Source organism: Pyrus communis, chromosome 15 (assembly GCF_963583255.1).
Source record: "Pyrus communis chromosome 15, drPyrComm1.1, whole genome shotgun sequence".
Lineage (NCBI taxonomy): Eukaryota > Viridiplantae > Streptophyta > Magnoliopsida > Rosales > Rosaceae > Pyrus > Pyrus communis.
The window spans coordinates 10,911,957-10,927,009 of record NC_084817.1 but is presented as its reverse complement, the minus strand read 5'-3'; the positions used below and the strand labels follow the sequence as shown (position 1 = coordinate 10,927,009).

Below are 15,053 nucleotides of genomic sequence, written 5' to 3'. Positions count from 1 at the left end.
TTAAAAGCCAAGCATTTATGAAAGAAAAAAACTAAAAAAAAAGAGAATGAAGAAACGTATTCAAATCCTCGAGCGACCGAAACGCAACCTTTGCTTACACAATTGACAAAGGATTCTGTCTTTGGGGAGGGTTCAGTGGCACAAGTAGCTTTGTACGTTACTCACCTGGATACAAAACCTGACTCCCTCTTCCCCTTCCCCTTCCCCCACCTCAACAGCCACCACCACGACCCCCACCACCAAACCACAGAAAAAGAGAGAGGGAGCTGCGACTGCGTGTGAGAGACAAGCAGAGAGAATCCAGTTCCCACCTACCTCTCCTCTCTCCTCTCTCCTCTTAGGTTTTCTCTTCCTCTTTTACTCTTCCCCCTTTCGTTTTCATCGCCTCCTTCCCGAATCAAAACAAAACCCAATTCTGTATCCACCCAATTTATTTCCTTCTTCGCTGTTGTTCCTCGTACGCATCTATTAAAATGGATTCTTCGGTTACCCATTTGCCCAAAATCGAATCTTTGCCTCTCAAGCACTGTGAATCCGCTTGAAACCGTAGCCAAAAATGCTTTTGTCTGCCACTAAATCTTAGAAGAAAGCGTTTTGCTTTAGGTTTTGAACAATGGGTAGGAAGCAAATTCAAGTTTCCCATGATAAGATTGATGGGTTTCTCTCTGTTTGCAATTTGGGAAATTTGGGATTTCAATGCAGTCCCCAAGAGGGGGGTTACCATCCCGGAGGCTTATTTGCAAGCGTTAGCCAAGTGGGGGTGGGGTTTGGGGTCTCGCCGGACCCTCCCAATCCACGCAGTGATGGCGAGGTCGTGAAGCTTCCGTATGCCGAGCAGTACATGAAGTATGTGGAGGGGATTAAGAATTTTGGGGTTGGGGAAGAGAAAGGGGTGGTGAAGAATAAGAAGGGTGGTCTCAAATTGAAGATTAAGATTGCAAACCCTTCACTGAGGAGACTAATAAGTGGTGCAGTAGCCGGGGCAGTTTCGCGCACGGCTGTGGCGCCCTTGGAGACGATAAGGACGCATTTGATGGTTGGGAGTAGTGGGCATTCTACTACCGAGGTGTTCAATAATATAATGAAGACTGATGGGTGGAAGGGGTTGTTTAGAGGAAATCTAGTCAATGTGATTCGGGTTGCACCAAGCAAGGCGATAGAGGTATGAAGATTTCTTTCGTATCAACTTGTTTTGGGTTATGGTGGATTAAGGCATGTCTGATATCTTCGACTTGCTGCATATTTACTTTTTTGTGCTTAGCTTGTCATATTGGTGATGTTACTATGGTTAGTGATTTGACTTGGTTCTTTTTTAGATGTAGTATGGCCTCTGTTGGTTGTTAGCATTGCATGTAAATTAATTTTGCCCTTTGTTTGTTGAAACTAGGAGTAAGTCAAGTTTCATACTTTTTCATGTGGTATTTTGTTTCTCTGAACATATCAAGTGCGTCCAATACGAATTCAGCTGTCTGTGAAATTTATAATTGAGAACATTTCTGATTTAATCCGAAAAGCTTGGTCTTTGGCTTCCACAAGGTATCATGATGCTTTTCTATGGGATCACAGGTCTGTTTTCAGCTTTTTTCCTTCACTGGGATGTATATGCAACAATCTTAGTTAAAGTGCCTTGCACCTATGAGTCAGCCCATGCTTATATTGCTAGATCATATAGTTTGGAACCTGTCAATCCTCTGGTATGATGCTGCTTTTAGTTGCACATGGTAGTGCTTTTTCATTCTAGTCAAATGATCTGCAAGGTACGGTAAACTACCTTATGCAGAACCTCAAGGAGGAACCTTGTGTGAATTGGAGAAATTTTGGTACGGTGTTCTGCATTAGTCATAGTATGGAAAATGCTGCTGCAAATTGTTGATTTAACGTGCTAATCAGTTCTCCATTTAGTTCTTTTTTTAGTTATATCATCTTCGATCATTGAGGAGAAGCACTATAATGTTAAAGGAGATGGCTCATCTAGCTTCTGTTTAATACAGAAAAGATGAAGCTTGCTTCATGCAGAAAGCAACTTCCTTTTGATGTACTGTGTTTGAACTGGCCTAGTCTGTTTTTTGTGTGGCCAAGAAAACATTTGTTTATAGTGTATACAAACAGATAAAGAGATTTAAGGCACCTGTCCAGTGTACAGTAGCTGTTGTATTGTATTGGTGTGTACATGTTATGTTAACTCAAAGTTGGCAAGAAAATCAGTTGGAAGTTCCCTGCATGAATATGATATTCGTTACAAAGATTTGAAGGATTTCAAATCTGCAGGTTTAATTGGTTTTGTGTGTGCTACCTTTTTCTATTTGCAGCTGTTTGCTTATGATACGGTTAACAAGCAACTGCAACCAAAACCTGGAGAGCAGCCCAAACTTCCAATTCCTGCCTCATTAATTGCAGGTGCTTGTGCTGGAGTGAGCTCGACAATTTGCACATACCCTCTTGAGTTACTTAAGACGCGGCTAACCATTCAGGTATTGTAAGGACTAGCACGAGTGTGTGCCTATCTCAAGTATGGCTGTTGCATCACATAATAATGTTGTTATATCTGCAGAGAGGCGTTTATGATGGCCTTTTGGATGCATTCTTAAAAATAGTGCGAGAAGAGGGACCGGGAGAGCTTTACAGAGGTCTTGCCCCTAGTCTTATTGGAGTAATTCCATATGCTGCCACCAATTACTTTGCTTATGATACATTACGGAAAGCCTATCGCAAGTTTCTCAAACAGGAGAAGATTGGAAACATTGAAACCCTTCTAATTGGATCAGCAGCCGGTGCTATTTCAAGTACTGCAACTTTCCCACTTGAAGTGGCACGCAAACAGATGCAGGTAGGAGCCCTCGGTGGGAGGCAGTATACGAATGTGCTTCACGCCCTCGCCAGTATACTTGAGCATGAGGGGGTTCAGGGTTTATACAAAGGGCTAGGGCCGAGCTGCATGAAGTTGGTGCCTGCAGCAGGGATTTCGTTCATGTGCTACGAAGCATGCAAGAGGATACTGGTAGAAGGAAAAGAGGAAGAATAGAATACTTTCATGAGATATAAATGACCTTACATGTTGGTTGCAGCAGAGAGGAAAGATATGGGAGAACCTATCTTCTACACGGGTTTACTTGCCCTTTTTTTTTTTTTTTTTTTTTTTTTTTTTTTTTTTATTTTTTGTTCCTTTACATTTTGCAACTCAATTGAGGGAGCCTTGTTTTTCCTGAGGTTAGACTTGATGTTTTTGAGGATTAATTTAAATGGCATTTGACTTAGTTTTTTGTCTTGATGTGTCATAAGCGAAAGAACAATTTGCATGAAACGAATCCATCACCATGTGGATCTCAGTTCAAGTAAGTCCTCCGAATACGGCTGCAGCTCCAAAGGTATGCACATTGCACATATGCATTTCTTTGTCGGGCGCCTTATTTATTGCCTTGGAGGTTTTGCTACCAATTCCCTTTGCTATCATGTCCTTGCGTAATGTTCACGTTGCCCTGATATTATTTAGGGATGTACACTGCCCAAAAGCCACTTGCACGTTACTAATTGGGTTGTTTGTGACAAGAAATTATTGTGTGGTACAAAAACACCTTGAAGCATAAGCCCGTCATCCACTTATATTATAACACGTAAATTGATTATATCATTTGATTTAGTTCACGATAATAGCGTGTCATCAGTTCATTACATTGAAATCGCGAAAGCTAAATTAATTCCATGCTCCGGCAGAAAGAAGCAATAAATTCATAACATCCTAACACACGTTAGCTTAGCTAATTAACCTAGGAATATATTTTAATCTTTTGGTAGCAGAGATAACGCTTTTCTACAACAATCCCTAAAAGAAATTTTATCGCAGTTAAACAAAATGCCACAAGAGAGACGAATCTAGGAACAAAAGTCAAGACATCCACTGGTTTTAAAGAAACCTACTAGTGCATGCACCAAGCTAGATATCAGAAACAACACATTTCAACTCTACTCATACTCAATGCCTTCCTCAGCCGCAGCAGCTGCATCAGCATCAGCAGCCATTATCTCGTCGAACTTCTCTGACTTTTCAAGCAGTATTTCGATCTAAATAACAAAGAAAATCATATGATACCATCATCAATCTCCAAGATAAAGGTACAGTAATAAATTACTTAACTAAAGTAATGTAATGCATTGTAATGCCCAAAATAAATCGTTATATCATCCGAGTTATGAGAAAATTAAAGGGTCGAGTGAGCAAACCAGCCCTGAAACTTATAACTAAATTGAAAAACAACCCTGTAGAATCAACCCTGGTTAAACAAGCACTTGAACAAAAAGACAACCAAAACAAATACTTATGGTCCAACAAAATTAAACCCACATTTTGCTTGCAAGTTCTAACAATTCAACTAAATTGGATAAGCTATCTAGACAGTCCGATTATTTGGTGCCGGCACTTAAGTGTTCAAGTATAGAAGCACCTATAAATTACTCAAACACCATGACCCACAAAAAAATGGGCTGACCATCATGCAGACAAGTAATTGTATAGATTTAGAAACAAGCAAACTTTGAAAAGCACGTGCCTCATTTTCGTCAATGAGCACTTCTTGACTAATATGAACCCCATTTTCATTTAAACAATGATGATGTACGTTCCCATAGACCTTGCTAAGATCTAAGAAAGACTTGTTGTTAACATCAAATAATGTTTCAAGGACCCTGAATTTTGGTGCATTACGTCCCCATTCTGCCGACTTAGGTTAATGAAATGCCAATGCAGATACCAGAAAGTTTCAAAGCTAATACAAGATTAAAATGTACCTTTGCCTTTTGAATGGGCCGCCCTCCTGCATCTTCCCTCATGTCAATTGTAGAAGTCATGATTCCTGTATATATTGCATACAACAGCAAGTTAAAACATATATGAGTAACAATTCCCACAAAATAAAAAATAAAAAGTGTATCGAAAAGGCGCAAGAATCATACTCTTCTCCAAAGCCAATCCATTGTTCTTCAGAATCTCAGCAATGGTAACAACTGTGGCAATAGCTGTAGATATATAAAACAAATTGTGAAGCCATAGTAGTTAGTACAAAAAAGATACAAAGCCTTCACCTCAATTATACCGAACATATTCAACAATTGACATAACAAGCCAATGCCTAGGCAGCAGTACGATTCTACTCCATAACCACACTCGCGGCACGAGAATAATCACTCGTGACAGGAGAAAAAATACCAGGCCAAGGTGAAGAAAACAATACCCATTCCAAGAGCGGAGAGCTCCACCTCATTGTTGTGCTGCATGTACCTCTGCAAATCCAAATATCAAACCACTGAATCACTCAAAACACAAACACAGTAGCTTTTGGTTTTGTAAATAATGGGGTTTCTCAAAAGGAAAAATCCCATAAAATCGATACCAAAACAGACGAAAAAGGAGAAAGGTGCACTGTTACCTTGGCGAGATTGACGTAGAAGAAGAGGGGCTTTTTGGTGTTGGAGACTTGGATGCGATTCTTCTTCTTGTTGTTGTATGATGCGTCTGTAATTCGCAAGTTGTTCACTCCTTCTGCGAGACCCTCCATTGCTTCTTCCTTCTTGGTCGGTCCTGCTGAGAGAGAAAAGAAAACCCTAATTTGGTCTCAACGGTGTCTCCGAATTCTCTCTGGAGTCAAGTCCCAATCAATAAACCCTCGACTCGCTGGTGGCTTTTGAGGCTTCGGCAAGTCAATACGGTGTCGTATTATACATAATTGGTTTGATGAAATGACATTTTTACCCTCCCAATTTCTTACTTTTAATAATAAAAGCGATTTTCCACTTTGAACTAATTATTAATCTAATTGCACAATGGGATGTGTTATCCACACACAAATTTGGATGTATGTGGATATCATACCCCTTGCACAACGAAATATTCAAATTTGGATGCATAAGAAGATCATATTTAGATTGGAATTTATTGTGTTTGCAAGTTTGAGGTGTTCTTCAACACACAGTCCAATTTACTGCAATCAAGTAAAACTGAATCCAATTTGGGTGAAGAAAATAGGAAAACTAATGAAAAGAACTATGAGATAGTATCATGATTGATTTTTTAGTGTAAAAATATGATTTTTCGTTAAAGTGAACAGTACCGCGAACTTTTCGTTAAAGTTCCCAAAAATTGAAACTCATCGATTAGGATGTTCATGACACAATGCATTTTTGTGAACTACATTTATCCTTGGAAAAGAATCATATCAAATATCTTTTTTTTTTTTCTAGCTATTTTAATGATGGTAATATGGTATGATCGAGAAAAACTAGAGTAAAGCAACCCAATCAATCAGCTAGTGAAATCACTCTCAACAAGCAGTGAATTCATGTGCAATGGAAGTTGTCACGTTGTATTGAATAGTACTCGCTTGGATCCGTTCGCCCAACCATATTATCAGGTTGTACTACCAAAGTTTTTCTCCATGCTTCACCATATTATGATTCATGTGAACATATTGCATAAAAAATGGGCTCCAAGTAAGTGTAGATGTAAGATCATAGAAAATGTGCTCAATAAATAAAAAGAAAACTGATGAAAATGACTTGAAAACTTTAAGTTTTAATAATAAAGACAAAATAAAGAGTAAAGTAAATAGTACCAGAATTGACTTTTTAGTGTAAAAATATAGTTTTTCGTTAAAGTGAAGAGTACCGTAAACTTTTTGTTAAAACTCCCATAAATAAACCTAGTAACAGAGGCAATTTGTTTAATGAAAGAATCTGTATTTCAATTGTAGTAACAATGCTTGCATACATCGAACAAAACAAAGTTTGTCCTAAAAATACAGACCGAAGTAATGAAATAAATAGCTTCAACCATAACAAAAATAGTGCACATCAATGACCAAGATCATTAAAGTTGAAGAAAACACATTTCAATAGCAAACAATAAATACTCGACAACAGGGCAACAAAACCGATACACAAGGCGTTCTCTCATTGTTCTTCCACCCGACTCCCTTCTGGACGTGGAGACCATACGTACAAGTTCAGTAGACGAATTTACCTGATTTCTTTTATATAGTATATACACGCAGATGGCGTGGAGAGAGATGCCGGTTCCACAAAAATAGTCTTTGAAACGAACTAACAGTTGATGCCACATTGACCGTTTGTTGCAGCGTTTGTTTTGTCTGAAGTGAAGGGGTCGATGCGCACCCATAGCAAGGAAAATATTGAAGCAAGAAGGATAGACCACACGATGACGATTGTCGGGGTACGATTTTGCCGACCCAACAGACCCTTCAAGAATGGATACAGATGTGCTACCACCCATAAGGCGAAAAACAGTTTGCCAAAAAGTGGACCCCAAGATTGGTAACCGCTATTTATAGCATATGAAACACCGGCCACAATACCTACTATGTTCACAAGAAGAACCGTGGTTGGAGGGATGAGAAGTGATGTCCATTTGAACACGTAGAGCTCGGCAAAATCCCCATCCTCATCAGATGACTTTGACGTGACAGTGAAGTTGGTATCAATCCCAGCAAGAACTTTCAGGAGACCTTGGAAGACAGCGAATAGATGAGCTGATGTTCCACCAATGATCCAGAACTGTTCGTTTCTCCACCAGTCATCAATACTGACTCCACTCCACCTTAGCTCAAGAATACCGGTTGCAATAATGGAAACAAAGAGCAGAATGAACCACATGCTAGCGAAGTTACTTATCTGCATTAACAGTTAAACATTCAACAAATTTAGTGACTGTCCAGAATGATAATCTAGAGTGTGAAAAGCCTAAAGAAAGGTCCCATGATGGTGCTGTTGAGAATGAATCCCACATTGATGGGACGAACCTTACACACTTTAAGGAATCATGTTAATGAATTCTTTCAAAAGTTGCAGAATTATTGTATTTTTTTTTGTTTGTTTTGAGTGAGAACGACGCAGAACCAGTGCTTACCTCAGGAATGATAAACTTTTCTGTGAGCAGGCAAAAGGCAGGAAGCAAACAGTAGGCAATCAGTGGTATGGATGTGAGAGGGTAAACGATGGTATTGATGTATGCAAGTCTCTCCAAAAGCTTCAACTTCCCATTGTAGCCATACCATATGGGACAATGCCTGCTGAGCAGAATTTCAATGGAACCCAAGGCCCATCGAAGCACTTGGTTCAAACGATCAGAAAGATTGATGGGAGCAGAACCCTTAAATGCTGGGCGGGGAGGCATGCAATAGACTGATATCCAGCCACGAGCATGCATCTTAAACCCAGTTAAAATATCTTCAGTCACAGAGCCATAGATCCATCCAATCTGGTGATAAAACAAAATGTCAATTATTGTGAATTTAAAATCACAAATTCATTCATTAAGTATTTTCAGAATAAGGGGGGCTAGGACCTATATTGCTATACTGACCTCTTTTCCCCATTCACTCTTGTCTTCATATCCACAGCTAATAACATGTATAGCTTCCTTCAAAAGAGTTGCAGGATTGGTTGTAGGTGGAATGCCTCCTTGTTCCATGAAGGTGGCTGCAATAAAAACTGGTGATTGACCAAAACGCTTCTCTAAGCTCTTCTGAGACATAAGAAGAGTCCTCTCATCATCATAACCTGCAGAAGATGAAGTTATCTCAGTCAATTTTGCAATGCATGGATGCATCAAACATCATTTTGGTTTTCTGTTAATTTTGGTCAATAACACTCCGAATGATTTTTTATTTTTTCTTTTTAAGGTTTGTCAAATGAGCAAAATTGTTAAAAGCTTCCTTGTTACATGTGATGCGATCATGCGATGGACGCACTTTCATGAATAACTTACAACATTAATGTACGTGGCAAGATATTTGGAGAAAAGAACTTAAAAAAAAAAGATAATATAAGAATCTACCTTCAACACCCTCCTCAATGTCTTCCATATTGAAAATGGGAATGGTGGATTCCGTTCTTTTGACCGCCCTCTTCTTGTCAATATACTTCTTATTGCTAGTCTTGTTCTTCTTTCTTGAACCACAACAACTCTTGACAATAATGTTTGGCTGCAAATCTTCCTCGGTCAAAACCGGATCGTACCCATACAGAGCTTGTCTGTTGAAACAGCAACCAGTTCCCACATAGACTGGACCCTGGATGCCATCCAGCCCTTTCAAGTTGATCTGCAAGTAAGACGAAATAAGAATATATTTTCCAGAGTGTATCCATACTGTCACATAGAGTGATATTAGTAATTGACTAATTGGTGGTTATAAATCAGGTAGCACATACATCAAAGAAGACAATGTTCCGATTGGCATATCTATCGTGCAAATCAATGCCATCAAATCGCTGAGGGAACTGGACATAGCAGGTCTTCTTCCCATAAGCTGGGTCCATCATGAAACACATGGCTTCCTTAAGAGCTTTACTGTTATTGAAGTAGTGATCACAATCAACGTTCAAAAGATATGCACCGTTTGTCAGGACGGCTGAAACTCGAATCTACATGGCATATGGTGAACCAAGTTAGAAAAGCAAAATGGTTTTGGTACCGACTTCAATTCAACAGGGAACAATCTTATCTTACAAAACTTGTTTAAAAGATGATGACATTTTGTACCATAAAATGTGTCATGGTGTAGTTGGCCAAGGAAACATTGAGGGTTCTAACTGGTCAAGGAAATTTTGAGGATCCTAATTGGCAAAGAAAATAATGAGGATCTTACTAGGCTAAAGAAACATTGAGGGTTCTAACTGGTCAAGGAAATTTTGAGGATCCTAATTGGCAAAGAAAATAATGAGGATCTTACTAGGCTAAAGAAACATTGAGGGTTCTAACTGGTCCAGGAAATTTTGAGGATCCTAATTAGCAAAGAAAAATATTGAGGATCTTAATTGGCCAAAGAAATATTGAGGGTTCTAACTGGTCAAGGAAATTTTGAGGATCCTAATTGGCAAAGAAAACATTGAGGACCTTACTTGGCCAAAGAAATATTAGGGTTCTAACTATTTAGAATTTGTCCAGCTTTAGCAGAAATGTTGACAAAATATAGTTCCAAACAAGTCAAACCACTGAACATTACTGCTAAAAAAAGAACAATTATATTTTAATCAATTTGAGGGGAAACAAACCAATGCATTCATTGCTCCAGCTTTCTTGTGATGTTGGAATCCAGGTCGCTTCTCACGAGAAACATAAACAAGTCGAGGCAGTTCATTGCCATCAGTATCAAGGCCACCACTGTGGCCTAAGAAGACCTGTTCTTCCACATGATGGAAAACTAAATTAGCACGAAAGCCAGAAGAGGAGGCAGAAATCCAAAAGCACTAGATAAAAATGCAAGTACCTGGATCATTCCTGGATGGTCTCTAGGGTTGTTCCCAGGCCATGGAGTCCCATCCTGCATTGTCCAACCTTCTTCAGGCATCTTCTGTGCCTTGGCAACTAGGGCATTGATCCGAACCTTGAATTCTTCATACTCTCTCTGTGGGCAAAACCAATATGCATTTGGACTCTCTTCATAGTGCTACATATGTATGTAAGTTTACCACAATCTGCTTTCTAAACATCCCTTAACTCTCCTAGGTATAATCAGTCTTACGATTTCAAATTTTAAACTATTTGAACAGATTGCAGAAATAACTACTAAAGCATAACACTGTTTTTCATTTTCCTTGTGCGCACTTGCGTCAAACTCAAGTTTTGATAACAAAGAAATTGATAATCCGGAGTCTACCTATCAAAATATTGAAGTAATCGTCTTGTTTGAATGATAAATAATGCAAACTATAGAGGTGATCAATTGATGTTTTAAAGCCGAAAACCAGATAGGGATTTATATTGCTTTAAAAGTAATGCACCACTAAAACAATGAATTATGTTATTTAAAGTAGGCAAGATTTGCAAAGAATTGAAATAATCCTCCTGTTTGAAATGGTCATAGAAGAAATAATCATTTATTAACTTCTTTTTAGAAACCCATGCAACATATTGGACTTGCATTCACTCACCTTCATTGCTCTACGCTCTTTTACGAAAGAAGGCTGTATCTTGTCTTTTAAGTAATCAATCTTTTGGGCAAAATAAAACTCAGGGGCTCTAGGTTCAATGTTGTGTTTCTTGCAAAAAGGTACCCACTTCCTAGCAAACTCCGCAGTTTCAGAAAGGGATTCAAATGTTAGCATTGCTGACCCATCATCAGACACATAGCAAGAGACTTTGTCCACTGGGTAATCCACAGAAAGTATGGACAAAACAGTGTTAGCCGTAACCAGAGGAGGCTCTTTCATGGGATCCACTGTACTGACAAACACATCTATGGGGGCTAACTGGGATGGCTCCCCATCACGATCATACCTGCATGGTGGAAACCATGTTAAGGCAAATAAAAATGATAATGAAACAAATTTTAAAACCTCAACAACTATAGATTGTGTGAAGTTGGCCAACCTCAGTGTGAGCCTATCAAGATAGGTCTCACGGTTAATGGGAAACCATTTCGGAAACTGATCCAGAAGCCAGGATAAAGCAAACCAAATCTCACAGATGACTGATGTTAACCATAATGGGTATGCATCTTTCACTGGGTGAGTTGCACGGTATTGCAAGAAGAAACCCAGAATAATTAGCCGAAGTATGATCACAACACGGTAAGGTGTCAAATGGGATGAAGAAATAGGCACGATGCGACTCAAAGGTTGTCTAGCATCATCAGCCCTGAGATGAAGACAAAAGAAAAAGTACAATGTCGTTATCAAGGAAATTTACATCATATGAAACACTTCTAATTCCCGTTCTCTATAATGCGAAGGCAAAATGCTTTCTAAGTAAAGTTTTACTCAAGAAGCTCACATTTGGAGTTCTTCACCATTTGAACCAGTGCCTTCCATGTCCCCCTTTCCTTCAGCGTATCTACTAGTCATCTGCATCATATTTTTGTCCTGTTTGAGTTTCCAGCCTTCAACCCTTTCTTTCCAGTCAACATTTCCTAGCCCATAAGAATTCAAGTCCTTTGACGGGTCCACTATTCTCACTGGAACTGTAAAAATAAATTGCAGAATTAAATAACTATTCAAACAAACCATTTGTTAGAGGAAATTTTGTATGAATGTAATTAATTTGTACCTGGCTGTCGTGGATCCAAAGGACCTGATGTAGTTCGCACAGACTGGTTGTCCGGTGTGGCACAAGGAATCTCACCAGACACCTAATGAAATTATGAGCATAAGTGCAAAACAAAGATTAACAAGATGCACAACCATACAAGACTTGCAAAATAGCTGTAGTTACAAGCAGTAATTTCAGCTAAAGATAGAAATACCCCAAGTGATATAGAGGAGCTAGGAACACTTCCGTTCACAGATTTACTTGTAGCATCAAATTAAAAGAAGAGCTAGAGAATCAATCAGCTCATCTCCATGAACATGAGAGTTTTGAATTTTTAATTTTCAATCTTTTAGTGATAAATGAGAGATATGAAGAAGTTCCATTGCTAATCACTTACCGACTGCCCATTAGTTAAAAGGGGAATCGGCTGTTGAGATTCATGTCTCGAGGAAGATGAGAGATCAGCATCTTCTCCTTGCCACTGGCGCCTGGCATTGCTAGTTCCTTGTGTATAATTGAACTCATTCTCCAGATCATCAATGTCATCCTCATCGTCATCTCCATCCACTCGAGGACTCCCTAAAGGACATCAGTTTTTGTTAAATTCATTGCAAGAGTTATATCTATAAGTCAAAACAGTAGGAATTCTATTCACATAATGAGAAAAGCAGGTGAACCTTTGTGCCTTTTATATCTAGTCTTGCACTGTGGGCAAGCCTGGTTTCCATCTTTCCTCTCATACTCATAACAAGGTCGACAGACTGGAAAGGCACACTCATTGCAGGCAACAAAGACATCACCAGTGGCTGTAAGTCCAACAGTATCACCACAGATCTGACATATCTGCCCGTTCAGATTCTTTACGGGTTTGGACTGCATTACATATGACAAAGTACGAAGTCGTTAAAAGGCAATTCATTAAAAGTAGCAAGGAATCTGATACTTCTGCGGATATTTCAAGCTTTTAGCAAATAAAGAGGTTCTGTTTTAAAAGCAATATGTTGAAATAATGAAACTCAAGAATGCACACAATTACCATGATCAAAGTCTAAACCATCAATAATATAGAATTTCATTTCAAGAAATGTTAAATTAATATAAGTTAAACTCACATTGTAACGTAAACCACGAAGCAAACTCACATTGTAACGTAAACCACGAAGCACAACAAGCAGTTCAGCTCAAAGCTCAGTTGAGTTATGAAAACAGATCTCGGGGAAGATGTGTTATCAAGCTGACATTTCATTGGGGGAGTTTCGTTTAGTGGTTTTGAGCTTAATTCAACCGTGATTTTGCAATCACCGAGAATAGAGGTTGAAGCATCATAATCTTAGATTGATTGTCGAAAAATAAGATAACCATCAAACTACAAAACAATCCTTACAAAGCTAATAGTAATTAGATTGGATTGTCAACAAGTGTCGGCAAATCCAGCTACAAACATCAAAGATCAAACATTTCTAAGATCTGATTAAAATTACATTTACCATTCCCTAATTATTCAGAAAGCAAACAAATTTCAACAAAAAATCAAAGCTTCGACTAATCTAAACTCAAATCCCCAACTTTAACCGTAATATCCCCCTCCCCATAGTCTCAATCACTCAAATCCAATTCCAAAACCTACCCACTTCCGATTCAGTAAAAAAAAAAAACCCACAAAAATTCACTGAAAACTAAGTCCCACCAGATCCACACACTACACAAAAGCCAAAACCCACAAAAACCCATATTCCAAACAACATAAATAATCAAAAATATCGAAATGGGTAACTCCATAAACAAAAATTACCGAGCTATCAGAATCGTGGCGAATCCGAACGAGCTCGTTCCTCTTGTAAGAGCCGGCCACCAGTCCCGCATTGGCTTCCATGGCAGCTGCCGCGCTCAATGCTTAAGCTTTGTTGGGATTTCGATTCAGTGGTCTGGGGATATCAGAAAGGAGGGAGATCTGTGTCGGCAAAAGAAGCTGTGAAATTCGTCGCCCGTTCACTACGACATCTCTGATCTCTCTCTACTCATGACAGCTTTGCTTTTCTCTTTGCTTGTCTTTTTATCACTATATTTTCTGTATTTTTTTATTTATTTCTTTTTACCGGATCGACCGGTTGCCGCTGTCATAACACAACACCCAGCTTGCTGATGCCTTTTTTCTTGTATTCACGTGTTTATTTATTTATTTATTATTTGAGTGGAATTATTTCTTCTTCTTTTTTATCCGAGGTTAGGAGTTTTTTTTTTTTTTTTTTTTTGACGGGGGGAGTTAAATATAAATGTTATTTTTGCACCTACCATTTGACATAGCATTTTAGTCTTACGTCATATGTTCTTTTATTTTCTACTATGTTATAATTCAGTTTCGGAGTTAGTGATTCAAATTGACAATTTTTTTTTTTTTGGTAAAAATTCAAATTGACAATTTAATAATGAAGTATGTCACATTTTATTGTTTTGATATTGTATTTAGTTTTATCGTATCAATCGTACTAATATCAAAATGTATTTTTATTTTTGGTTTATCTTTATACATAATATTATGCTTTTTTTTTTGTTTGTAATTAGTAAATTCACATGGGTTTACTACTGGCTTTTTGATTTTATCTACTTGGTGGCTACAATCGGAGAGGGTTTCTTTGTTGGCTGATGGAGTCTTCCTTCCTTCCATCTCTAAGGCATTGTTTAGCTTGATTTATGATGGTCATTGGGGTCGATGGCTCGTGCTGATTGGAAGGTGCTACGGCGGCTGTTGTTGCAGAAGGATATGATTTTCTTTTTCTTTCAGTTTGTTTCTGTTTGTGAGCCTAATATTTTGGTTGGGCTCTTGGTGTTTTGTTTTGCAGGCCCGCGTTTTCTTTGTGTATTTCTTTGGGGGCCTCTGCTATGTGAATTTCATTTCGGTTGGTAATAAAATTAGCCTTTGTACCAAAAAAAAAACATGTATAATACATGAATTCTATGTTGTGGTACTTTATTTAAAAATCACATATACTATACACATATTTATGTAGTTTTAACGTTT

At 38.4% G+C, this 15,053-nt stretch overlaps 3 protein-coding genes across 3 annotated transcripts; 1 reads left to right on the top strand and 2 right to left on the bottom strand.

Moving 5' to 3' along the window:
* The first annotated feature begins 462 nt into the window (after positions 1–462).
* Positions 463–3,122, top strand: LOC137717818 (adenine nucleotide transporter BT1, chloroplastic/mitochondrial-like). Its single transcript, XM_068457304.1, has 3 exons — positions 463–1,162; positions 2,310–2,471; positions 2,552–3,122. Exons 1-3 carry the CDS (start codon positions 614–616, stop codon positions 3,020–3,022), a joined length of 1,182 nt encoding a protein of 393 aa, XP_068313405.1. The 5' UTR covers positions 463–613; the 3' UTR covers positions 3,023–3,122.
* Positions 3,123–3,666: 544 nt separating this feature from the next.
* On the bottom strand, positions 3,667–5,661 carry LOC137717819 (uncharacterized protein At2g34160-like). The gene is made up of 5 exons (XM_068457305.1): positions 5,421–5,661; positions 5,226–5,274; positions 4,948–5,010; positions 4,783–4,847; positions 3,667–4,059 (listed from the first exon to the last, which is right to left on the bottom strand). The coding sequence occupies exons 1-5, from the start codon at positions 5,547–5,549 to the stop codon at positions 3,961–3,963; spliced, it is 405 nt and encodes a 134-aa protein (XP_068313406.1). The 5' UTR covers positions 5,550–5,661; the 3' UTR covers positions 3,667–3,960.
* A 1,044-nt stretch (positions 5,662–6,705) lies between these two features.
* On the bottom strand, positions 6,706–14,083 carry LOC137717229 (cellulose synthase A catalytic subunit 1 [UDP-forming]). Its single transcript, XM_068456520.1, has 14 exons — positions 13,827–14,083; positions 12,712–12,907; positions 12,432–12,613; positions 12,053–12,134; positions 11,780–11,966; positions 11,378–11,644; positions 10,939–11,284; positions 10,275–10,412; positions 10,060–10,185; positions 9,217–9,429; positions 8,843–9,107; positions 8,369–8,565; positions 7,913–8,263; positions 6,706–7,677 (listed from the first exon to the last, which is right to left on the bottom strand). Exons 1-14 carry the CDS (start codon positions 13,905–13,907, stop codon positions 7,090–7,092), a joined length of 3,219 nt encoding a protein of 1,072 aa, XP_068312621.1. The 5' UTR covers positions 13,908–14,083; the 3' UTR covers positions 6,706–7,089.
* Between the last annotated feature and the right edge of the window lie 970 nt (positions 14,084–15,053).